Source organism: Rhea americana, unplaced genomic scaffold (assembly GCF_003343005.1).
Source record: "Rhea americana isolate MKP2758 unplaced genomic scaffold, rheAme1 scaffold_234, whole genome shotgun sequence".
NCBI classification, from domain to species: Eukaryota; Metazoa; Chordata; class Aves; order Rheiformes; family Rheidae; genus Rhea; species Rhea americana.
Window position 1 is genome coordinate 1,255,723 of NW_028186351.1, and position 25,469 is coordinate 1,281,191.

Here is a 25,469-nt window from a genome sequence, read left to right on the forward strand (position 1 = left end):
ATACCTGCATGAAAATTACAACAGAGACATGACCAAAGAGGCAGTTTTTTGGCGCAACTCTTTCAACTCATGCTTGCTAAAATTTAAAACACCAAAGCTATGAAGAGTTATGGCTACTAAAGCACTATTCAAAGCGACAGGTAAGAATAATGAGATTCAACAGCTTGTTGAAGAACTTACCTGTCCCTTAAACGCATCAATGATAAACTGCAGGGACTGAGGCTGCACGCACTCAATACACTTCTGCACCACGTGATTACCGTTCTGGTCCTTCACGCACTTCAGGACGTGGCCATCTAACTCCCGTACCATCTCGTTCTATTAGGAGGAGAGAAAGACAAACAGGAAGCACCACCAGGATTCATGGCTGACAAATGTCCATACCAAACGTTCGCTGCTAATCATGGCAAAGAATATGAAAGGTATGAAAGATGCCCGGATGCATTTTAGTAACCCCAATGGAAGCTCTGCAGTGGCTGAGTGTCGACATTACATACTGCAAAGCCTGCTGTGCTACAGAAACCACCCAGAAAAATGCTATTACTAAGATGGAAGACCCATCTCAAACATGAGTATCCTCTGAAAGGTAAGTATTCGATTTTAGATTTCTTACCAACATCAAATGCACTTAACCTCAGGGTGTAACTCTCACTCCCCTCCTCAGCTCTCCTCAAAAAGAAAGAAATCGAAAACATCCAAACTTCAAACTTTTTTTTTTTTTTTTTTTTGTTGACTCATACATCACTGAAATGGAGTCACCACTGGGACAGAACTTGCTAGCAATTTCAGAAAGTAAGACAATTTTGTATGATAATTAAGGAAGCAAAGCAAATGAGATTTACATATGATTAGTGTAACACCCAGGCAGGTTAAAAACTTCACAACTGGGAAAGACAGAATTGAAGAACCTTGATGATTCAGCAATACTCCAAAATTTAAAGACTTCAGTTTTGCATCCAATCTGAAAAAAACCCCAAGTATTTTAAGAGCACGGAGTGCCCAAAAATACCATTCAGCAAGAACACGTTATTAAACACTTGGACCAACAGTGGCATGGTTTGGGCCATGGCTTGCCACTGTTGAAACACAGGGCTATGTCAAGGCAATAGCTTAGCTCAGGCTTCACCTAAAGGGAACATGCATTGCTAAAGCCTGCTCAGTTTTTTTTTTTCCCTCCCCCTCCAATTCTATGACCTAAATTGAGATTCTTGTATTACGATTCCTAACACTTTTGCTAGCTGGTGCGCATAGTGGATTTTTCATCTCAATTCCCTGTTAAGAAAAGCCTAGAGGAACTGCTTTATTAATGAGCTTCAAGTAGAATTCAGGCTATTTCCCACATGGATCCAGCGCCTGGCCTGACTCGACAGGAACTGGGAGTTGCTCATAGGTCTGACGGGGAAGGAGAATACTAACCCATATACTCAAGTAGCCGTATCTCAGCGAATACTAAAGGCAAAACTCTGGCAACTGCTTACAAGGGATAAAGTAATAATAATAATAATTAAAAAAAACCCTTCCAATTCACTATCAGTTTCCCCACCAGCTTGACTATGTAATTTGATGTCAGGGAACACTGGGAATCAATGGAGAACCAATATCACCAAGTGGAATGATAAGATGACAATGAGACCCTGTGAACGGTATCACGTACTTGTCATGCACATTAAACAAACCAACAAACAAACAAACAAAAAAAACATACCAAATACCAAACCAACAGAAAACCAGCCACAAACAACGTAAGAGCGACAAGGGCTTGCAGTTCATGGCACAGAACAGCAAGGAACGTTCAACATCAAGAAGAAAGTTAAAATTGAAACTTACAATTACCTGCTGGTCTGGGGGAATAAACTCCAGGGCCTTCTGAATCACTCTGCATCCGTACATCTGCAAAGCCAGGGACAGAACGTGCCCACGGATACGTTCTGCCAAGGCTAATTTTTGTTCCAGGCTGCCAAACTGGAAAGATGAAAGAACCAAATCATTACAAGCGCAAAACCCTCACGGGGCGCAACACCCTCCCAAGTCACCCATGCCGAAGTGTTCAATAAGAGACTTCGGCATCCCAGTCACAGTATTGTACCTACTGAAAAAGCAAAACCCTAAAAGCAAAAAACCCTAAATGGATCTGAACAGGCACAAGCGAGATGTCTGTTCTTTGACAGATCTTTCCCACACTTCAGGATGCGGCCATCTAACTCCTGTTTTGCATGTCAGATGCATGCAAAAAAATGCAAGCCAAAGGTGCTGCAACCACTGGAGGGACATGCACCAGCTCACTAGTGCAGCAAAACCCTCGACAAATTGCTATAAAAAAATCACAGGATAAAAGAATTGCCAACAGCTTGGTGTAGAAAGAATCAATCTCAGAAAGAAAGAAATCACCATTTCACTTCATGAATCTCTAAAATCAGCAATAGAGAAATATGAAAACACTGATTTGTAGACTTTGAGAAACTATGGGTATTCTGCTCAGCTGGAATTTGCAGCAGGCCTAAACAAAATAAATCTCAAAATCCCAGTTTGCCTCCTTTTGTGAAAAGGCATGTTTCCTTCCAATGGATGCCACCGTTTGGCAAAATTTGTTTTGCTCCTAAACACACAAGTACTGACGGTTCAGAAACGGGAACTGAAGTCTTTTGTGTGCATCCATACCTCCTGGATACATTGCTTTTCATTCCTACACTTTTTGTATCTCAAGGCAAAGGTTTGCTCTTCAGAATGATTTTTACAAGTCCCACACCTCAGTTATCCTAGCAGGGACAACAGAGCCACATGTAGGGTGGAGATGACCATCAGTGTTACCAGATACCCACCCATTTCAGCCAAATAGCAGGGTTTTTTCATTCGAGTCCACCCAGTAGCTCAGGACAGCAGATACTTGAACAGGACTAGCAAACAGGACTTACCTCAAAAAACTTCTGGATGACATAATTTCCAAACACATCAACCATCAATTGATAAGCTGCCTGGAGGATCTCATTGAACACGAGCTGACGTTCTGCTGGGGTAGCACGCTCCAGTTTCAGCTGAATAAATCTGAAAAACAGGGTTGGTGTGATCCTACCAGCACATACACCCTCCACCACATTTGTTATCGTAAGTCCACTCAAAAGCCTCATACACCCTCTTTAAAACATAGTTTCCTTTGCAAACAGGCTTGGCTGTTCCCATGTGCCGCAGCTATCTGGAACCTTGGGTGGTGACAGTCACGAGGTCTATGGCTAGGTCACTGGTCAGTAGCCCAAAATCTCTTCACTTCAAGCAAAGCAAATCTCAATAGAGAAATACAGCAAGGTCTCATATGCACACAGTTCCTTAAAATAAAAGAGCTAAGCTAAGCCAGTGGTACTACCAAGAAAACTATGAAGAAAGCAAGCTGCTCTTTGGAGAGGAAAACTTTTGAAGACAAATTCTGACAGCATGTGATCTATATAAAGGAGGGTCAGTGTTACACTGTTTGGCTTCTTTCTCACACCTCCTTTTCTCCATTCCGTCTCTTTGCTTCAGGATTTGCGACACAAACTGCAAACTAAGCTAAATCAAAGAGCAGCTGTCTCAAAAGCTTCCCACGGCACAAGGGTTTTAATCCCACCTGGATCCATGCTGGTCTTGGGAGAATTCCATGATGTGCCCAGCAATTTCCCTCAGCTGTAAATTAGGGTACCGGTTATTGCGAAAGTCTTCCAGCAGCCTGCTTCGGCCAGAGGGCATAACATCAGACATCCCATAGCGCAAGCGAGATGAAGGGAACAGTGTACTGCTGGGGCTGAAGAGGCTGGAGGCACTGCTTGCGCTGCGATACTTGGCTTCAGCTCCAGGAGCAGCAGAGATGTAACGGCCACTCCCATTTGTGAGCCCTCCTGCAAGTTATAAAAATAAGGGTGCTTCATATGATAAAGGAAAGTGGTTGAAGAATTAATTCACAGAAGGCTGCACAACTCATATAGGCCATTTTACTTCTAAATTACTTTTTTTTAAAAAACACAAAACAACCCTAAATGGAGTTCTGACACGGTTCAGCTAGCAAGTGCTTCCAAACAAGCTAGATGAACTGCCCCAGAAGTAATTTAGGTGGGGACATGCTCCAGTACAGCTCCTTAACGTGGCACCATCATATTAAGCAAGGACGAGCTACAGATTTCAGCAAAGAACAGGCTGTAACAACTTCTGCTCCTGACTCTGCACGAAAAGCGTGTAGAATGGATAAAAACATCAATTCCTCTTCCTGGATTTTTTGCTGACTTGTTGTTTCATAATCACCTTATCCCTATCCTCATTTTTTTCACCTGTCCTGTTGCCATGTGAAAGACTAATTTAAAAGAAACCAAAGAGGTGGCAGGGGTGATGAGAAGGGAAGTAAAAAGAAATCAGGCAATAGAAAAGCAGCAAGGAACAAGTAAAACAATTTGAGATTTAAAAAGTCGCTCTCTATTGTGTTAAGTACAGGTATATGTCACATAGACAAGCCTGAACAACAACAAATAAAACCCAATAAATACATCACGAGTCCTGTGCTTTCACAAATGCTGTTAAGGCTTTCATCTATGTTAAGACAGTCATTGAGTAAAGCAGTGTAACAGCAGGGAATAGGAAATGATTCTTCATTTAGTTAGGAACCTGCAGGTGCTGGTAGTAACCAACTTAACACTGAAAATGTTGTTTTCGCACCTGTAATTTCTGCAATTTGCTCTCTTTCCAGGTTCGCTCAGTCGTGTCACTTCTCAGAGCTTCTGCAGTATCGCAGAGCCCTTCTTCTCCTCTTGCAGGGCTCGGGATCCCTCTACTGGTTGAACATCACAAACTGCCTTGCTGAATATGATTTTAGGTGAGCGGGACAGAGTCCTCCCAAGAAAAATACTCTGATCAATAGGGAACCTGCCATCTGAACAGCCTCCGAGAGGCAGCAAGGGCAAAGCGTGGGCAAGCAGCCTTTGCAAAGCAGGAGAGGGGAGACCTGGAAGGTCTCCCTAAAGTGGAAAACAGTATTTCCTTATCATCTCCTGCAAACTGCTATAAAAGGAAAGGGTTTAGCACTTGAACTGCATGACCTCGGCCTCATCTCTTAGTTAGGACGGAAAGGAGAGCGTATACAGAGGAAGTCCTCTCTATCAGAGGTTTTAGACCAAAATCTTTTCATCTTTTTGGAGATTCAGAACGAGTAGTGAATTACTCAGGTTTTCTGTCCGTCTCTCTTTCCTCTGATAGAGAAGCTGATCGCAGATTTCTTCATAGTGCTTAGTGCTGTTCTGAGAACTACAGATTGCAGCGGAGGGGGTACAAGTTTCCTAAGTCTGTGACTTTTGGAAACCATCTGGCAACAAACGACGACCATCAGGAACCCTGGAGGACCTCAACTGCTTTGGGCCACTGTGTGACTGGGAGCGCAAGGTCTCTCTGCCAGTTGCTGTTGCTAAAGAAGATTTAGATGCAATCTTACACATTGCTACCCAATAAAAGAGCTTCTGGTTCAAGAGGAGTACACAGAGTTTGGAAGATGTATTACTGAACCTCTTGGAGACACTAAGATGTAAGACAGACATTCAGCAAGGCACTAAAGGGGCAAAAATCCCAAAGATTTTTTGGCTCCTGGAAAATGCTGGTGTGGCACTTCAGTTTCTCCTGTGTCTGCCCCCAAAACAAACCTCAAAAGCGCATCCGCCAACTCTTTCAAGACATCCAGTCATGCTAATGCCAAGCTGCCCATGCTCAGCATTTCGCTCCATACACGTGACAGCAAACCAGTACAGTACGCTGCAGCAACGCTAACTGGTCTGGGGCATATCATATAGAAGTGATAGATGCAGCATGAGTCTTCAAACAGTACAGTGGCTAAAAGAAGATGACTATTTGCTTCAAAGCACCTGGGATATATAAAGAAAAATCTACTTCTGGGGAGCACTAAGAGCACAGACTCTTTACCCTGGTGCCTCCAAGGCAGAAATGTTATTCAGACTCACACTGTGGCTGTAACGAGCTATTCTGCAATGGTAAGTCATCTTCTCAACACTTGCCAGGACAGTTTATGAAACAGATATTAATCTGAAAGAATTACTGAACTTGAGGGGGGGGGCAACAAAAGAATGAGTCAAGGAGTGGAAAAAATGAAAGAAAAACAGGGGAGGGAACTCAAAAGCTGCTGCCTCAAAACAAAACACTTCTCAAGCAAGCTTTAGTGGAAACTCCTAGGGTCCCCAAGTTGCCCTGAAATGCAGAAGGGTCCTGGTATGAGAAAGAAGAGACAGCTGGAGGAAAAAAAAAAAAATCAAAAGATGAGAAGAGAGCTCTGCAAGAAAGCAGGCACGGCAGAGCCGTTTGCCCCTCGGGAAGGCTTGGCACAGAGGCTGGGACGGGCAGGAGCCAGCAGCCCCCGGGATGGGGGGCTAACTGGTTTCCAGCTCCCTAGTCAGTTTTCACTTTTTGACACAGAAGTGCAAGTTTATCTACAGATATATTATCCTGTCTATGCAAAGTTGCATATGCTGTAGACACCTCTGAGTTTAAAGCACATTGTTTAGCTAAGTCCAGGATTCCTCCAGTAGTTCTTTTTGCAAGAACTACTTGCGTATTATTTCAGGTACTTGCAAATTGCCCAGATATTTCACAAAGGCACTTCACAACACCAGAAAAAAAAAACTTAACTTGATAAATACGCACCATTTGTCATAGCTGTGAGTTTTCAAAAAGTCAAAAGAGCAGGCAGGAGCCGACTCCCCTGTTTTGCACAGCACCCAAAACCAACAGAGGAATGACTTCCACATCCACGAAACATGACAAAGTCAAAGCCTTGCTTATGCAACATTTAACCATGAATTTTCTGATTGCAAATCAGATTCAATGGCAGCTTCATCTGTCATCCTGTGTTCCTGAAATCAAATTACTTGAAGCACCTCCTCCACACTGGCTCCCCCTCACGTAATACAGTAACAGGACTCCGTCTGAAAGCTGACTGCTCTAATTTTAACTTTGCAAACAACCAGTTTGGGTGTTCCCATGTGCCTTTTAATTTTTAGACATTTAAAAATTCTTCTCACCCTCTTTAGCACAAACTACTTTTGATACTGAGCTCAAACACATAAAGGAGGCAGCCTCATGCTTCATGTAAAGAAAAACAATACCTCTGCTCTTTTTGGAGCACTAAAATTTATTTTCTAACCAAAGGAAACTCTGACTTCATTTAAAACTATAACTTGTCTTGCATTATGGATGAAAAAAAAAAAACTTGGAAAAAAAAAAACTAAATGACTTGTACATATTCTAAGGTGAAAACCACACAGAGATATTTAAGAGATTTCTCTCACAAAACTGCTGAGCACAAAGTCAGCCACAGTGAAAAGCTGGCTATAGGGAGAGGAATATTTTGTTAAAATGGGAAGGCCCATGCTAACTGCTTTGGGGCACAGTCCATTTATTTAAATGGTAATTCCGCTTTCTTACCAGTGTTTGCTCTTGAACAGATTAACCTTTCTCTGATCCAGTTTTTAAGATTCATTCTCTTTTGTTTGCCTGCAGGGGCAACAGTCTTCTCCTAGTGCCAGATTTTGAATCTGGTTAGTCTGCAGCATTAATTTATTGTAGCTATTTAGCTGTCAGCATAAGGACTGTACAACCGCATAAATAAAGCTAAAAACCCTTCCAATTCTATTAAACCTCTGAAAGATGTTAAATCTAAACTGAAGCTGAAAATGTGTATTTATTACCATTCTATCTTAACCTTTAGCTAGCATCAAGTTTATCACACACGTGTAATAAACATAATAAATATGCATGCGTGGTCTTATGCATCAAATGCTATGCAAAAGAAGTGCTCAGATAACCAGGTGTTTTGTTATATGCAGACATATTTGACAGAACTAAGATGAAGTAATGTTCAGAGCAAATACTTAATTATTTTGCGCAAATGTAAAGAATGACTCATGTTGTTTGTTCATTTGGCCTGAAAATGAACACTTTGGGTAGTTCAGAAGAGCACTACTTTACTATCTAATATATGCTTTATTTATTTTTAAATTTTATTTTATGGTATGTAGAAGTTCTGGCCCAACTTTAAGAAATCATGGAAGATGCAGCTTTTACTCCCACACACTGATGGGCTTTTGATAAGGCAAAGATCTGTGGGGTTACTTTTGAAAATTGCCCAGGAATAGCAGCTCTGAACGGCAACTGGACCGCATGCATCGCACCAACCCAGCAGCAGGGGCTCTTACCCAGGTTTAAACTTGAAGACGAGCCATGCGAAGATAAGGAAGGTGGTGGAGTCTGAGAGTGGCCAGGTCCTTGACTGGGCAGAGGCATTCCAACAGGTCCAGGAGAAGAGGAAAACCCAAGGCCATTATAAAAACTGTGTCCTATAGGTGTCAAACTGCTGGATGTCCTCTTGTACAGGTCACTGCTCCCTGTAAGGGAGTCCCGGCGAGAGCCACTGCCAGTGTTGGAGTTAGCAACTGAAGAAGGGAAGAAAATAAAATGGAGCGATGTGAACAAGCCGCACAGGACAACCAAAGATGCTTTCAAAACAGACAGCGATGCAGCAGCACCTATGTACAACTGCACTGCGCTAGGCTGTTGTTATCCTAAAAGCAATGTGTGCGCCCAAGTGAAATACAGTAATTAAAATCATGTTATTAATGATCAAGCAGAAATCCTTGATTTAAATATTAAGCTTTAATTCTGTCTTTGCACTTGTACTTGGGCAGTTTTCACACCAGTAAAACACATCAATAAATACAGCCCAAAATATCTAAAAGCAGAAAAGATCAAGATGGAACGTACGTGAAGGAAGCGATAGAATGAGAGATTACAGTGAACATTTTGGCTTTTGGGCACATGTGCTTTTTGCTTCTGATTCTTCAGAAAAGGGGTTGTTTACTTCAAAGCTTTTTTTTCCCCTAAGCATATATATCACTTAGTTTAACAGAAGATATTAGATCTCCTTACAAGCTGTGACTCACTTTTATTTTTGATCATCAGAGATAGAACAGATCCAATGCAAAGATTTTAATCTATTCATGTTTACTTAAGAGGATGTATAGCTTAGTGCATGTTCACTTAGAATCTTCTCACCTTTCACTTTGTTAGAAAACAGCTGAGGAGTCATTTCTTTACTCCTATTTGCATCAAGCATTATTGGTATGAGAATCAGAATTCAATTTAACACACACTAAACCATCTTTTTATTTTTTTTTCCTTTAAGAGTTTTCTTGCAAGTTAAATAAAACCTCCTTGAATGAGCTGTGAGCTGTGTACTTAAGGGAGGAAGGAAAAAAAAAATCAATTTTGCATTAAAATCTTGTTTGATAAATAGTGAAATTGTTGCCTGTAATGAACTAGGCGTTTTTCATATCTGCACACCAAGCTCCAGAACCAACAGCCTCACATTTTTATTCATGGATTGAGGGAAAATAAGTTTGTGCATCTCAGCTTTGTGCAAACCAGTCATTGAATCCAATTAGCTGAATAAACTGAAAAGAAAGAAGCAAAGGCTGCGTTTATCAGAATCCAAAATGGTTCAAATTCTCAAGCTGGGTGTAAGAAAAATATTTAGAATAACTTACTGAAAAACTTGTGATTTGATCCAGTGATAGCATATCTATCACTGGACAGACCAGCTTTAAAAGGCATGCTTTAACTTGCCCTTCAGATTGATGAAAGCAGGAAAGTCAGGATACAATTACCACCTCTAAGACTAAATAGCAATTAAAACAATTGCTCTAATTAAAAGAAACAAACAGGGAAAAACCCACAGACACCCTTCTAGTTTACTTTTACTCAGAAAATCTTTGTCTTCAACTGCCTAACAAATATATACGTGGTTGATTTTGATGTAATTTTTCTTGCAGCCAGAGTGACTTGCTTTGCTTAGGATACAAACAATTCTCAAAGCAATGCATGAAAACCACTTCAGATGATAAAGTTGCTTAGCCATTACTCTGCAGTAAGAGTTAGCACACTGGAGGTTACCACTCGGGGACCAATGCCTTGATAGTTCAGCGTCTCCATCAAGTGTAAAGAAATTCAAGTTTACATCAAGTAAATGTAAGGAAATTCAAAGCTGTTTTAACACCTCATGAAAAAGGCATAAACTTCCACTTATTTTGGGCAAGTACCCAATGTGGCTAGTCAGTAAGGAGCAACTGATGCGGCATGGTAACTTGGTACAGTAGTCAGCTCCTTTCTGTCGATTTTACACTCAAAAAAAAAAACATATATATATATAAATATGTATTAAAAGAGGTGAATTCAATTCCTGATTTCAAGGAAGTGCTTTGTGGAACATTTGTATTCTCCAATATCCCTCAGTGCCATCAACTCACAGCTGAACCTGCCGCAACAAGGCACTAACACATCAAATATGTCTAAAAAAAAAAAGCTTGCTATTTTGTTACTTCTAATATACCCATCCACTAGAAGCAGTTTCACTAGAAAGCACTGCAGGTTTTAAAGCCAAAATAGTCCTTCAAGGAAGCCGTCCATCTCGACTCAGATGGCTATTGCCACTGCTCCCTATACCCAATGCAGAAGCCACCAACTCATACCTGCTGTTCCAAAGCCTCCCAGCGCAGACCCCAGCGTGGCACCGAGAGAGCTACTGCTTCCGAATCCCAGGGAAGTGTTGGCAGGCTGGGCAGAGCCCTGAGAAAAGAGTGAGCTGCTCTGGGAATTGCTGCTGAGCGAGTTGTTGCCGTAAAACGAGCTGGATGCCAGGTTGTTGGTGGGCTGCTGCTGGGGCTGGGGCTGAGGCTGCTGAGTTCCTAGAGGGCGAAATGGTCCGTTCGTTGTTCCTGCCAGGCCGCCGGCTGCACCGTTGGCCGAAGCTGCAGCCGCCGCAACCGCTGTAGGAAAAAGTAATTAAAAGCAGAGGCTGAAAAATCCATTTTTTTAATCCATTTTGGAGGTTGAAACCTAGCAGGTTCCTTTTATATACTTCAGATTTTCTTTTTTGCTCTGAGGATGAAAAACTCCCCTACTCATAAAATCAGCACAAAGTCTCTTGGCTTTCCACCTAGGCTCCGCAAGTCTTGCGCAGACCCACTGAACACCATCAATGCCAAGTTATTACCACTGCTGTTTCTATTACTGGAGCGCGGCAGATCAAAGTGGGGCGGGGGGGGGGAGTTACCTTTCTCCTAAGGTTTAAGATTCAAATCAATAAAACCACAGACATAACAATATCCAATTAAGAAAGACGAGTTTTGAAATAATCAATATTGCCCATTAATGCACGAAACCCATTCTGCAGCACTATGAATATCAAAACCAAGGCTCAGCCCACAAGTACAGAGATAAGTTCTCAGCAGCCATCTCTGCTTGGGATCTCAGTGAGAGCAAGTGTGTCGTCATCGCCAGCCCAGCGCAGAGGACCACAGCTCCACTATTTGCAAACCAGAAGCATCTTCAGCACAACAGATGGAGCAGGGTGTCCCAGGCTGGAGAAGGACTCACCTGCTTGTGCTGCGGAGGAGCTGATGATGACGGGAGCGGGGGCAACCAGACGCACAGGGGCCCCCAGGCCGTTCCTCGCCCCAGCGTTCACAACGAGAGCACCCGTTTGGTCATAGTAAGCAGCAGGAGCAAGTACTGGATAACCTGAAGAGGGAAATTAGAGATGCACGGCTGAAGTTATAAGGCACGCAACGCATACGCGGATCAATCATCTTAAGATTAATATGATTTTTAAAGGGAAACCAGAAAGGAAAAGAGAAAAAGAGCAAGGGGAAGGGGGAAAAAAAAAAGAAAGAAAAGAGTTTTGCTTCTCATGAAGCAAAAATCCCTTCTGTATTAACAGTTCATGATCTTCATTCCTACAGTTTTTACACTAATAAAGCTTTCAGTAAACGAAGCAATGCTTTTCCTCTGAGCCAATTATATTAACATTATCTGTATAACTGTATTTACACACTAAGGACATAAAAACTCTTAAAATGCTATGGGAATATTTCTTTTCCCCTGAGGCTACAGTGTGCACTGATGCCTTTCACACATACGTGAAACACACTATGCTTCTAGCTCTGCCACTGTGTGTTGAAGCAGTTCAGTGTGCACACACACGCAAACAAGACAGAGAACTTAAAGGTATATATGTTTAAAGGAATGCATTTCTATTAAAATATATATATAAATATATTTTAATCCTGGTGATGCACAGCGCATCAGAATTTCAGCAGCATACACCTATTGTATAGCCACCTATTGTACAGGCACCTAACTACGTAAATTGACAGCAAAAAAAAAAACAGAAAAAAAAAGATAATTTCCACAGTGAGATCATACAGAAAAGACTGTTCTCTGGGAATACTTGTTATTGAAATATAATCCTCAAAACCTCAGTAAAGTGAAATTAAGTAAAACTACAAATCACTTAACACACGTTATCATTCACTTTGTAGCTAAATACAGCAACATTCTTTTTATAAAAAAAATCTGTAACAGACACGTGACACCGCCAGTGAGGAGACCTGAGGCTGAAATAATCAGGCACTCATATAAAAACAAACACTCACCTTTGCACTTTGCAATTACAACAACATTCTGTATATCGTGTGTCAAAAGCATTTGTACCACACAGTCTTGTGGATCTAGGCTAGGATCAATAAAACAGCTCCTCTCTTGATGAATTCCAAATTATACTAAACCCTGTGGGGTTGTTCCCCCCCCACCTTTCTTTTCTTTTAAAGCAAGTATCTGCTTGGAAGAAACCATGGAGGGCAAGTCCTTACCCTGCTCAAGCCAAGCACCTTGTAGGGATGGAGAGACAGTTAATCAGTGGGACTAAGGAATCCCGGAGGTCTTAAAATACAGATCACATAAGCTATCGTGATCCACAGAAATACCTGAAAGCATGTTTCAATGGAAGCTATCAATTCTTTGGAGTAAGATAATAGACCCCGTTAAACTTAAATGCTGCACAGACAGCTACGTTCACATCTAACAACCTCTTTAAAATTCTTTGTGCATATACAGACTAAAATGAAGAAATACAGCCAGAAAAAACCAAACGCTGCTGACGCAACACCACGCGGAGCATTTTCTTGACGCTTCCTGGGCTCTGGAGAAGTCGCCGCCCGCTCAGGGTCCCTACCTGGCATCCCCGCTGCCAGCCCTTGCCCAAAGGCAAGGGCAGAATTGACGGCGGCAGCGGCCACCAGAGGATCAGTCTGCTGTCCTTGCTGGTTCTGATTTGGGGTCAACGGACGCTGACTGGCTCCTCCACGTAGCACCTGAGGAAGACAGGAACATCGACGTGTTTGAGACCTAAATGTAAGCCACAATAACCAGACGCTTCCAGGAACCTCAGCTGCAGGCTAGTTGAATGGGTTTTGGTACACAACGGCTGCTACGTCACGGCTAGCACATGACGATCTCTCCCCTTTGCTCAGAACGGCCTTTACACCAAAAGCCCTAATGCTGCTACTGTGGATAAAAGCAGAAAACCCAATACAAATAATATCGCCCCTCTTGAGTTTACCGAACACGCTCTGGAAGAGTTTCATCTTCTGGCCTTCTTCGTTATCTTGACACGCTTTCAATAATCATCCCCTGTTAGAAGGGTTTGCAAGTCATCCGTCCCATTACGGCTAACGTTCGGTCTCCACCGTAAAAGCATCATTTAAAACCAGCCCACTTGAGCAGAAATACAAGAACGCCCGACTCGGGCTCTGTGGGCTGACGACAGAAGGTAGCACGGGTTTTTCCAACCTGCCGGCCCACGCCTGAAACAGTGGCCCGGTGACATGACACTTACTCACTGGAAATAATGACAGAAGGTCACACACGGTCTTTTCTATGTAGCTCTTGCGGTTTTAGCATACGCTTGCAAGAGGGCAAATGGCAAACTGACCTTTCCTGTAATTGCTTGCGACAGGCTCAGTCTGCTTTTGCAGACCAAGTGGTGATGCAAGAGTCTGCACTCGCCTGCGAGGTGAGCTTATTACAAAGAAGTGCTGTCTTTGGGTATTCAGTGAGCATCACTGCACCAAGTCAGTGGAATCGCATGCATCACCCAATAAAGCTATTAAAAGGGGGGGGAGGGGGAAATGACCCTGGGCACTGACTGACAGGGAGAGGATAGCGAAAAGTTAGCAAATTTAAATATCTATCTCAGAGCTGGCCATCTCTGCCAAAGCTGGGACATGAACTCTTTAAGTTATTCCCAGCGCGGGCAGCGCCACGAGCTGCAGCCGCTCGGCAAGCACGCGCAGCGTGGGCGTGCTGTACCGAACGTACGTGATGGACGACGGGCCGCAGGAAGGGAAACAGAGGCGTTTTTGTAACTGTACCACCCCTCTTGTGATGCTTAAGACATCTTAAATCAACAGCCCAGCATCATCACTCTAGACTTCCAAAACATTTGCCTCAGCACTTCCTTGAAAAGTTTGATCCAAAAAGATGTATACTTTATCATCTTACACAAGAAAGCTTTGCATTAAAAACACCACATGCGCGGGCCCCCTTTCCTGCCTGCTTTATGGCTATAAAAGTAATGAAAAATACTAAAAAGGCTACAGATAATTGATTTTTTTTAATTTTAATGGCCTTTGGAAAAGCTCTTTTAGCACACACCTTATCTACAGGGGAGAGGCTCCCAAGCAGGAAGGCCAAAGCCCAAAGCAAACGTGTCTCACGCATTTTTACTCTCTTTTACCCGGGCGCGCGTGCACGTGCAGAAGGTCTGTTCAATCCGCTCCCACCAGTGACCGGCCAGGAGGCGAGGCTTGACCGTTAACTTTGCCAAGGAGCAAAGCGTTCTCCTTCTGATCACTGCTCCAGAATCACTGGTGTCAAACAGCATTGCTTTCGTTATCCGAAAGGGCCTTACAACAGTGCAGAACGTCGGTGGGTTTTGTATGCTTTAGCGGCTCTCTGGGCAGCAGGTAACAACTTCACGTGCCAATTACTACCTGCTGTAAGGTCTCAAAAGCACGAGGACAGGAAAGAAATGCTTTGCGTCAAGGTGAAGGAGCCTCCTTGCTGCTCAGTAGTATCATTAAGGTAATTTTTTATTTTATTTTTTTTTTCCAGGCACCAGTCCTCTATTAAACAACCTAGCTAGGGCTGTGAAAGAGAGTCACTAACAGAAATCTGAGTCCAGTTCTTGGCTTCTACCTTCCAGGCCTTCCTGAGCCCTGGCAGGAGAAAGGCGGCTTCGATCCCACCATGGCTGTAACGGGAATGAGACCTGAAACAAGACTACCTAGATACCTCCAAGCCCAATAATTCACTCTTGCTATCAATGTAGTCTGAAAGTTTGGATTTTTTTTTTTTAGTGCTGATTTATATAGCAATTCATACTGCCATACAACCTTATAAAATGTTTAAGACAGCTTTTCATTATAGCAAAGGAAAACACCTATTGTTCCGTGTTAATTCTTCTCTCTCAATTCCACTTTCTCCTGCACTAAGTTACTAAATTCACATTTGTGTCATCTGCACTGAACAGGCGCAACTCTGACTAAATACCAGACTTTTAAAATGCTTATTTTAGCTAAAGTCAGTAATTTAACTAGGTTAAATGCTTTCAGAATTTTCCAAGTATAGACACACTGAACAAGAAATTGCACTGTGATTCATCAAAAGATACACAGCTTCCCACGAAAGAGTACAAGAACAAGCTGTGTAATCCAAAATTTTGTTGCTGCCAGTGGATTAAGAGGGTGCAAACCCCACCGAGCACATGATTTGCAGTAATATGCAAGGAAAAATTTCCCCTCAGTCACCTCTCAATGATCCTTTCTTTGCTCTGTTTTGTAGTAAGTAGATACCATGTCTGAGTATTCATCACTTCAAGGGGAAGCAGCGGCTCCTATGAAAAGCTTCATCAGTTTTCTTTTAGGTATCAAATTCTCTTCTTAGAATTTGTAGATTAAAGCAAAGCAGCTGCACAGTTGACCTTATAAAAACTGCAAATTTGTCATCTTTTTGCACTCGTCTTTTGTCCCAAAGTTCTCACATGGATGCCAAACTAATCCTTTCTGCTGTTGTTTTGACTCCCCCCCCTTTTTTTCCCCCTGGGTGTGGGTGGGTGGGGGTGGGTGTGAAGACTAGTGTTAAGTGTGACCTATATTGAACAGCATCTTAAAGATGAGAACATACCATTTGCCAACATTTAGGATTTGACGTGCTTTTTCATGTTCGCCATAGCCTTCAAAACAGTGACGAATACAAAACCAGTTTCTAAGATGGTCATTCCACCAAAAGGGAGTTTTCGCCAATATGACAACTTCATAGCTCACCATTTTTATAAACTGTCCAGGCCATTCCTTTGATATGAAGTGTGATCACACATCTGTCTATAAAATTCACGTCACGTCATTTATTGTACTTTTTTTTTTACTGTTGTTTTGACCGACGTATGTACCTCTTTGGTCTTAACTATCCCAAATGTGGCAAATTCTGTGCATGTCTTTTCAGTTAGGCCTAAGTAGAGAGTCTGTTACTATGTTTTGGTCTCTCATATATAGTTCTTAAGAGATTTTTCTCCAAAAAGCTAATGCAGGAGAGGACTTGGACTCAACACGAAAAGGCACACTTAAACAACATGACTGCAATATAGATCAACAAGCTTGCAGGTTCCAAGAAGTTAACACAAACTGTTTTCAGTTCTGCTTTTCATGCAGTTTCTCCTCTTTAACATACTACTCCTGCATTATTTCTATCTTTATTTTCAGCAGGAAACATGTAAATTTGGCCTAAAACTGCCTTTGATTTATCAGCATACGTTTTTGTGACTATCAGAAAAGATCTTCCCATTCAACTGTTTTGGCAGCAGCTTCCGGAATGGGTTATCCGAGTCAGGAGCAGCAAGAACGCATGAGCTGCCTCCTATCTGCTGCATCTTTGCTACCAAATTCAGATCAACACTACAACACACCTCACCGCCGCAAGCAACATGCTCCAAGTACATGACGACACGGAAGTGATGGAGTGCACAGAAAACAGTTGTCTCCCTTTTCCTCAAAAGGCCAAAGCAAAGGCTTGCAACCAAGTGTCGGAAGTGGTCATTCAAAACCGTAAGTCTTCAAAACCATTTCCTCTGCAAACGGCTTTACCTGCAAAGCATTTTGCCACTTACCTGCTGCTGTCCCTGCTGGGTTTGCTGAGTGGTCTGCTGATTTGCCGAGTTAGTCGCAGCGGCGGCTGCTGCAGCTTGCTGTTGGAAAAGACTGGCCGGATAAACTCCCCAAGGAGTAACTCCATAGTACTGGTGAGGGACAACCGCTGGGCCTAAAATGCCAAAGGGGATTCAGTAAATTTCTGCAGCAACAACCGTTACACAGCAAATGGTCACCAAGAATACTCGCACGTCATATTTACCGAATCCTAATTTAAGGCAACCTGCTTTAAATCCTTTGCAAATCACAACAGGATTGTGCTCTTCGTGTTACTCATGTGAAAACTGCTTACAAATCAGACCTGAAGTTTCATGTTTTCCTTGTTGGTACCTTATCAGAACAGGTCAAATTCTGCTGCTGAAATTATGCTGAAATTTCATGTTTCTATTGTTGAGCCCTTGTTTTATAATGAAGGAAGAGGTTTTTTTTGTTGTTTTTTGGGCTTCTTTTAGGCTGCTGAAAGCAGCCTATATCCTTAAATAATTCTCACCAGGGAAGACTAGCATAAATGGAAGAAGAAATGAGTACTCTACACTGAATGGTTCAGTTCTTCCCCCAAAATAACATATATGCAAAACCAGTAATATTTTTAGTACATCTGTTCCGTATCTTACTTTTCTCCTGACCTTTCCAAGGAAGTACTACTATAGCTTTGCAAATACATCCCCTATCCCAAGGGTTGTACAGCTTCCTTCCCAACAGTAACTTCAAGCTTGCTAGTCTGTTTGAGTCCCACATTTGTATTTGAGACTGCAGAACAAACAAGAATTTAATAAATTTGAACCACACATTCTTTCGCAGAGTAAAAACAGCTATTAACAGAAACAGCATTTGAAATACTAACCAGTTAAGTATTTCTATTAATTATATTGTTCAATTCAGCAAGACACCACAAGGAGAACAAACTTAAGACACATGACGAAGATGATTACCTCAAGACTTAAAATTATTCCAAGTAAAATGGCTATTCCAAGAAAAGCGGAGGATGACAGTGAAAAGGGAAACACAAAAAGACACTGTTGACTGTAGTTTAGGTACAGCAAAAAGGGGGAAAACATTAAGTACTTTTTAAAATAACATATATTTGTCTCAGATGGAACTGCTACGTAACACAAAAGCAATGCAAAAGCAATGCGTTGCACAACAGTCTAGATTTCTCCTGCACGAACTGCTCCCTACAATCAATACTGCGAGCTGGTGAAATCCAGCAGCATTTCAAAATATTTATTTCATATTTCATTTCAAATTTTACATTCATATTTAATTTCACACGTGATATGGTTATTCTCGTTCTGTGTGGTTTTGTTTGTTTTTTAATCATTGCAATTTCCCTCAATTTAGGATTTTATGGACAAATTTGTATCTCACACCAAAGATCGGCTAAGAAATCCATCCCTATCAGATTTACTGTGTACACTCTATCAGAAAAAATAACTCATCTTTCTCACTCAGATATGTTTTTAAGCAGCATCCACTTGTTTTATATCTTATTATCTGGAAATTTATGAGTAGTAGTAACTATATATTTTTTTTTTTAAGAAAAAACACCCACTCAACCTGCAGAAGATGAAGCAGTCCCACAATGATACTGCCCTTCTCAACTTAAATAGTTATGGACAGGCAGCTAATCAAGTAGATTATTACCTGTTTATACTCAGTCCATGGAGATCAGACACCAACTGCTAGGAGGCTTTTGCACTCAACAGAAAAGTAGTTAACTGCTCCATTTTAGGCAAATAACCAGCCTGTGTTTGCCCTTAAGGTACTGGGGAAGCTGTCACAGTATCTTTTATCTGGGCAAAATTTGGGTATCTCTCTGAGTTAATTTTAATCATGGTTCTAATTATCAAACAAGCATATCTAGATGGCTTCTTCCTAGCTAAAGATTGCTCATCAGATCTGCAAAAGCCTCAAGTGTTTAAAAAGAAAAAAGAAGAGATGAAAGTCTTTGAAGCTTGCAGGCAGCCGCGCTTAAAAGAGCTCTGCATCCTTCCTTCCGCAAGCCTGGCTCAGCCCACCTGAGTACGCGGTGAGGCTCTCATTATCGAACGGTGCTCTCAGTGAGGGCAAGTGGGTCATCACTGCCAGACCTACGCAAAGGGGCAGGATGGTTCTTCATTTCAAGAGGTGCTGCCCTTGCTTTTACACTTTTTAGAGATGCACGCACACACCCGAGAAATAAAAGCCATTCTAGTGCCTTTGAAATCAAATATTCCCACCACTCTGTCATGCACCAGCCAGACAGCCACAACAAACAGTCCTTTCAAGGACCATTAGCAAACTCATCTGCAAGTGTGTTCATAGCAAAAATCTTTCCTCTTAATCTCAGCCTCCACACTCAACCCTCTTCAACCAGAAGCCATTGTTGTTCCCTGCAGAAATGGCACCAAAGGTGCCAGGCTTCTTGCCAAGGACTAGGTCTCGGTCACCACCAGGGTAAATAGTGACCCAACACAGGAGTGCCATGTCAGAAAAAATGCAAGGTTGCAAACAGCGGTTTTAACTAAATACTCTCCACTTGCGAGCTGATCATTTCAGAATTAACTGTATTGCAGCCACAGACGTCCATGAACTGGAGTCTTTTTCAGACGGGGCTGGGAAACAGCTGAACTCTGTGGCTCTGGAGCAGCCCCACGTAAACGCTGCCCACGCGTTACTGGGGCGCACATTGATCAGGAGAGAAGGCACGTTGTGTGACACCGTGCCCAAGCCAGTCGGGCAAGAGCCAGCTGCACACGCTCCCTGATGTCCCAGTCCAAGGCGGGATGTGCAAGCAACCGTGCCCGCTTCCAGCTCCAAGCTGGCTCTGCACGGGGCACGGATCAGCACCAAGTGGATAAGGCTTCAAAGCAACCCAAGCTTTGAGGAGTGTAATACAAACATAAGCAAACAGAATCTACCTTTAATTTAGAAGCACTGTGTTTCTCCTTTGTCCAGATTATTCCAGCATCCACTTTTCTACAAAGGACAGAAACACCTCTACCCCCCATACCACCATACCGCATATCACCTCACAGGGAATCCACATTGCTCATCTTGTCTTACTAAAGGCAAGATTTTTTAAGTGACATTTTTCTAAAGTGATAGAAAGTAACTGCAAAACACTCCTTACAGGCAGCAGCATCTTCCCCACAGTGTAACGACATACGCATATTTTTCCTTCCCTCTGTTGCTATTCTTTAAAACACTGACACTCTTTTCTTTCCAAAGGTATTATCAGGCCGCTGATGGTCTTATAATCATGAAAAAGCAGCTCAGCCTTAATTGGCAAAATTATATTAGCCATAAAAAAGGCATATTCCCATGCTTTCTAAGAGGGACAGTGAACAATAAACTTCCAAGAACTCTAACTTCATTTCTTCCATTCCATTAACTTCTTCTGCAAGTCCTCCGAATTTAACACTCCCACACAAATCAAGGAGGCCCCTCTGCTGACGGACTTCAGGCATAACTCTAAATAGCTAAAGTAGTTCCACACCTCTCCAGTGTATCACTCATTCTTATTACCTAGAAAAGACTTTCCAAATTGTCTGAGTCTAGACAGAAAAGATTCCTTTGCTAAAACAAACACCAACTAGAAGTGAAGGTTGTTACAGTGCCATTTTTAGCTTTTATAGTCCAAAACCCAACACAACTGATGAAGTAGCAAACATTGCTCGGAGCTGTCACACTAACTACACTGCAGTGGATTACACATCGCTTCTTCTTAAGAGTCATAAGGATTAAAAATTGTTAAAATACGGATTCTGATGCATAGTTTTGAGATGCTTTAGGTATTCTGGGGTGCGTATTACCTAGTTCAAATTTGTAATGTCTCAGAGATTCAGGCAACTGCAGCTTCAGCATCACTAAGGAAAAGGAAAGAGCGGTCCACCAGAAGATGTTTATTGCTTCCCAGAAATCTGGCAGCAGTTACACATGGTCTCTTCTCTGAAATCAAGACACCGACCTCCTGCTCCACTAAACTTCAGCGTACTACTTACAGAATGAGCGCTAGCTTCAGAAGCATCAAAGTGATCATTCACCGCTTCACAGTCATCATCACATGATCGTTTATTGACTCGTGGACTACTGGAAACATCCTTGTAGGCGAGCTCTTGGCTTTCCTCCATTTAATCACTGCCTCATTTGTTTGCCAACAACATGTTGTTACCTATGCTTACCTTTCATTTTTATTAGGCAATCAGCATACACATTCGTGACAGCCAACAAATTCCAAAGCCCATATCTTAAAATTATCTTGATTCTTAACATATTTTTATATGGTCCATTAGAAATATGCCATACAACCTGGTAACAGTTGCTGCAATCCCATTTCAGAGCTTGACCTTAGATTGGCCTCAAAGCTTAAAAGCTAAGCAGTGGTTATGTAACAGCTGTTAAACATGACGGAGTCACGTACCAAACCTACAACACCGTTTGAGTGGTTGTGCTGAATTTAGCACTCTGTCCAAGTTTTTATGGTTTAGATTTGGTACAAGCTATGCCTTGGTTGCACAGGTTTGCATTAAATATAAAAGCCACACAAAGCCATCAAACATGGCAGCATAGTGGTGGGCTTTTGCGGAGGCTCTACTACTCTGAACTCAACAGATGCTTTTTAAAATTGAAAAGACACCTCCAGGTGGCTCAAGTAAAGTGAAGCATGGATATAAACTTCCACAAGTACATTTTTCTTTTGTTTTCACTGCTTAGGCCAGAACTTTATGACATATGCAGCTAAAGTTCAGCATGCAATGTGTTCTTCACACTGTCTGATAAGCTGTTTTACCGAGCTGTCATCTCAAGATGCAACAATTTTGGCTATGACAGTCAGAAGGAATTTGGAAACCGATACAAGAACGTTTGGGAGAAGGATCTTAAGTGAAGACAAGAACCACCATCCTGGCTCTGCCATCTGGAAAACTACATATTCATACTATCAGCCTCACAGCAGACATTGGATGCTTTTACCCAAAGAGCCTAAAAAGCATAAATTCTTAAGAGACATCTAGCAAATGGGAAAGGTATCATTTGCAGGATACAATGCAGTAAATCAAGCCAAACAGCAACAAGACATAATTTTCCTGGCAGCAAACACATCCTACACCATTCTAACAAGTGTATTTTCAAAGACATCTTTTACTACTGTCAGTTACAAGAAAAATAAATAAATAAATAAAAAGCCCAAACGTGTAGCAACATTTGTCTCTAGAGGTTTTTCATCTCACATTTGCTTTGGTTCTTGTACTCAACAGAATGAGGACCCTTAACAAGTGCTGTACAATAATTATCGTATTTAATCTGGTTTTCAAGGGTTTTCAGGGTTTTCAAGTAAAATTCTGCTTCAGTACTACACTGATACACTATTTTCTCTCCACAAAACTTACAATGTACTAATATTTAATAGCCATGATCAGTGCAGACTGAAGAACAGTTTAGGTACAGAAATGGCACCGAATGCACAGACAACTGAAAGCGTCTCACCTAAGGTTGCGGCTGCTGCAAGTCCGGCAGCATATGGATCTGTTCCTGGCGGAGCGGCACTGATGATATATGGATTGGGTACAAAGGCAGCAGGAGCTAAACCTGCTGAAAACATACCTGTCAGTAAAAACAAACTTGACTAGAACTGCAGCCCTACCAAAATATTTGCAATAATCTGGATGGAAAACCTACTGACTAAGCAGACTGGAACACAAATGCTTGCGTTGCTTTAGTATTTTCAAGGTTTTTACGTGTAGTATTCTATAGGTAGCAAGCAATTATTATATCTCCCAGAGTGTTATTACAACAACCTATGGAGGATTTAAATAAATGAAATTCAATTCCAGAGATGAAGTGCCCCATATGGAAGGCCAAAGTGGCAAAACAAACTATACCCAATACCCATACCTGCGCAGGTATCTCCGCAGTGCAGATACACCCTTACTGTTTAGGGGGCTATTAACACCAGCTAGGTATTAATCTTAGCTAATTGCTGAGTTCCTGTACTCCAATTAATTAGTTTGAAAGCAGCTCAGGTATGTCTGGATAACACTGCAGTCACTTAACGTGACTACTTATCAGCGCTGTATAGGCATTATCATCCTCTGCAAAGAAGCGTTTTAATCAGAGAAATTACTGGGGCCAAGGGGGAAGGAGAGGGGAAGGAAAGATGAGGAGAGAAAAGGTGAGTTAAAAAAGCTTCTAAAAAGAATTTTAATTCAGGTCTATGCCTGAACTCCAATAAACATGAAAGTGCACTGCACAGGGCTGAAAAAGTTCCAATAAGTTTATATTGGATTTCTAGGTAAGAAGAAAACTATCGTTTAATTCTGATTTTTCTAGAGTCTTTTAACCCTGAGATAATATAGTATTTTTACTCTCATCATCCACATGTAGCTTTCTACAGTTCTCCTGTTTTTCTATGCATGAGATTAAGGGCATTCTTCCCAGTTAATCCATATCGTTTTAATAATGTGAACCATGTGTTAGCATAAATTATATCTTTAACTTAAAGTCAGACCCAAGGAAGCCTAAAATTCTATACTGTTGCTATTTTAAAATGGATTTTAAAGCTGAGCCACAGGAAATATAATCAGGCATACACTGAACTATGCATTTTCCCCTCACTTCACTCTGGTACTTACCCTAATTCATGTCTGACTCAGAGCAAGCAAGTACTTCAAAACGTTCTCATTACTGAACAGCATTCGCAGTCAGGGCAAGAGTGTCATTTCTGCCAGACATGAATGCTCTACAGCTTTTAAAGTGTGCAACAAGATATCTCCAGATTTTTTCAAGTAAATCTTCAAACAGTATACTTCCACTTGTGTTTCAATTACTAACTGGCTGCAAAAACATAGTTAGGATTCTCTGAAGCCTAACAATCCTTTTCCCTGCCATTTCCCAAGATATTGAGGACTAAAGAGAGTAAGTCTAATAAAATGTAATTCAATAAGTGCAAGACTTACCTATGTGAGGCTGATGGGCAGCTGCCAATGCATACTGCTGCTGCTGCGCGGCTGTTAGCTGCTGAACAGCAAGTGCATTCGGTCTTTGGAACAACTAAAGGGGCAAAAGAACAAATATGGTTCTTTACTCATGCATCAGAAAAGCATTCTCTTGCTTCCTGTTAAAGCAATTCCTTACATTAGGTGTATTTTTGCAACTACAGACATTCCTCTTTAAAGGGAGAAAATCTCAGAAGGACACAACCCCCTCCCCCTTTGAAACCAATTGCTCATGTTAATCCACCTGAACAACTATCCTTAAAGTACAGCCAAACCACAGCCAGAGTTTTCCTTCCAAATCCCAAAGCACTGTTCTGCTATTACGCAATGTCCCAAACCCCCTTTTTCCAATTCTTCCTCAAACGCATCCTCTAACTGCAGCCTGCAGATCACTAGCAGCTCACGCAACCGCTTCCAGGTCTTGAACAACACTAGGTACATTAAAATGCAGGCAGATCCCCAGGCAACCCAATGCTGTTTTCACAGATGCTCGGAAATGGCCAGTGAGACAGCAGGCAGACTGTAAAACTAGGAATGGGAGAGATGATGCTCCTGAGACAGCTTCAGAAGTGCTCCAGACTCACGAATTTATGAAGCCCAGGACAACGCTCTCTTTACCTGGTTGCCTGTCGTCTCCAATATCATCTATGCAAATCCAGGAAAGGAGCGTAAATTCTTCTCTGACCACAGACAAAAACCAGATCTTGGGACTTTGTGGTAAGTCATCTAAAGCACAGTAACTTTACCTAGCTAATAGCTCACAATAATCTTTGGGAGTCGTGTAGAATATTACTGAGAACAGTCATTCTCAACAAGAAAAAATAAAGTTACATTAGTCTTTAAAGATAGAGTATTTTTACTTAACATTTTTTTTCTATCCATCCCGATCCCTACTATTTCCTGCCTTCCTGGGTTCAGCTAGATGCTTGTAAGCAAATGGAACTCGCTCTCTAAATTATAACTTCAGCTGATTTTCATTCAGCTCCAGTTAAAACATTTAACATACATGCTGAAGAGCTATTTCAAAAATCAAAGCAACCCTGCTTACTTTTAGAAGTGATTATTTTCAAAGTGTGAACCACTGCATGAACTGCTGCGATAAGTGTTTTTTCTCTTTATTCCCTTGAAAAGCATGACCTTGAATGCTCTACAATTTCCGCACCCACTAGCACTGTCCTGGTTCAGCAACAACCAAGTTGCTTCAGGTATTGGAAGAAGCAATATTAATTCTGCCCATACTTTGGGCAGAAACTTAAAACCATCAATAAGAAGCATAGAACCATTTTGAAAAATGTGTTTTCTTATAGGTAAAAAATTGGACTTGCTTCTCCTAAGAGCAGGATGAGCAACTGTGCTGTTTAGATAGCAAACATGATGGGGAAAA

General features: G+C 41.7%; 1 protein-coding gene and 2 non-coding genes across 9 annotated transcripts in view; all 3 read right to left on the reverse strand.

Annotated features, from left to right (window-relative positions):
* The window catches only part of PUM1 (pumilio RNA binding family member 1), a 71,005-nt gene that overhangs the window by 8,767 nt on the left and 36,769 nt on the right, over positions 1–25,469 (reverse strand). For 2 of the 7 annotated variants that reach the window (XM_085306221.1, XM_085306217.1), the window contains exons 7-17: positions 24,047–24,140; positions 22,578–22,694; positions 17,072–17,223; positions 13,082–13,220; positions 11,446–11,589; positions 10,539–10,835; positions 8,211–8,447; positions 3,599–3,866; positions 2,913–3,042; positions 1,834–1,962; positions 181–318 (exon numbers count right to left, since the gene is read on the reverse strand). In XM_085306221.1, the coding sequence (XP_085162347.1) occupies positions 181–318; positions 1,834–1,962; positions 2,913–3,042; positions 3,599–3,866; positions 8,211–8,447; positions 10,539–10,835; positions 11,446–11,589; positions 13,082–13,220; positions 17,072–17,223; positions 22,578–22,694; positions 24,047–24,140 (1,845 nt within the window). Of the gene's footprint in view, positions 1–180; positions 319–1,827; positions 1,963–2,912; positions 3,043–3,598; positions 3,867–8,210; positions 8,448–10,538; positions 10,836–11,445; positions 11,590–13,081; positions 13,221–17,071; positions 17,224–22,577; positions 22,695–24,046; positions 24,141–25,469 lie in introns of all 7 variants that reach the window. The other 5 variants (XM_085306216.1, XM_085306215.1, XM_085306220.1 and 2 more) reach the window with 4 other exon arrangements.
* Positions 19,115–19,200, reverse strand: LOC146595198 (small nucleolar RNA SNORD103/SNORD85). The gene has a single exon (XR_014895995.1). It is a non-coding gene; the product is annotated as a small nucleolar RNA SNORD103/SNORD85 (small nucleolar RNA).
* LOC146595199 (small nucleolar RNA SNORD103/SNORD85) lies at positions 23,734–23,819 on the reverse strand. The gene has a single exon (XR_014895996.1). It is a non-coding gene; the product is annotated as a small nucleolar RNA SNORD103/SNORD85 (small nucleolar RNA).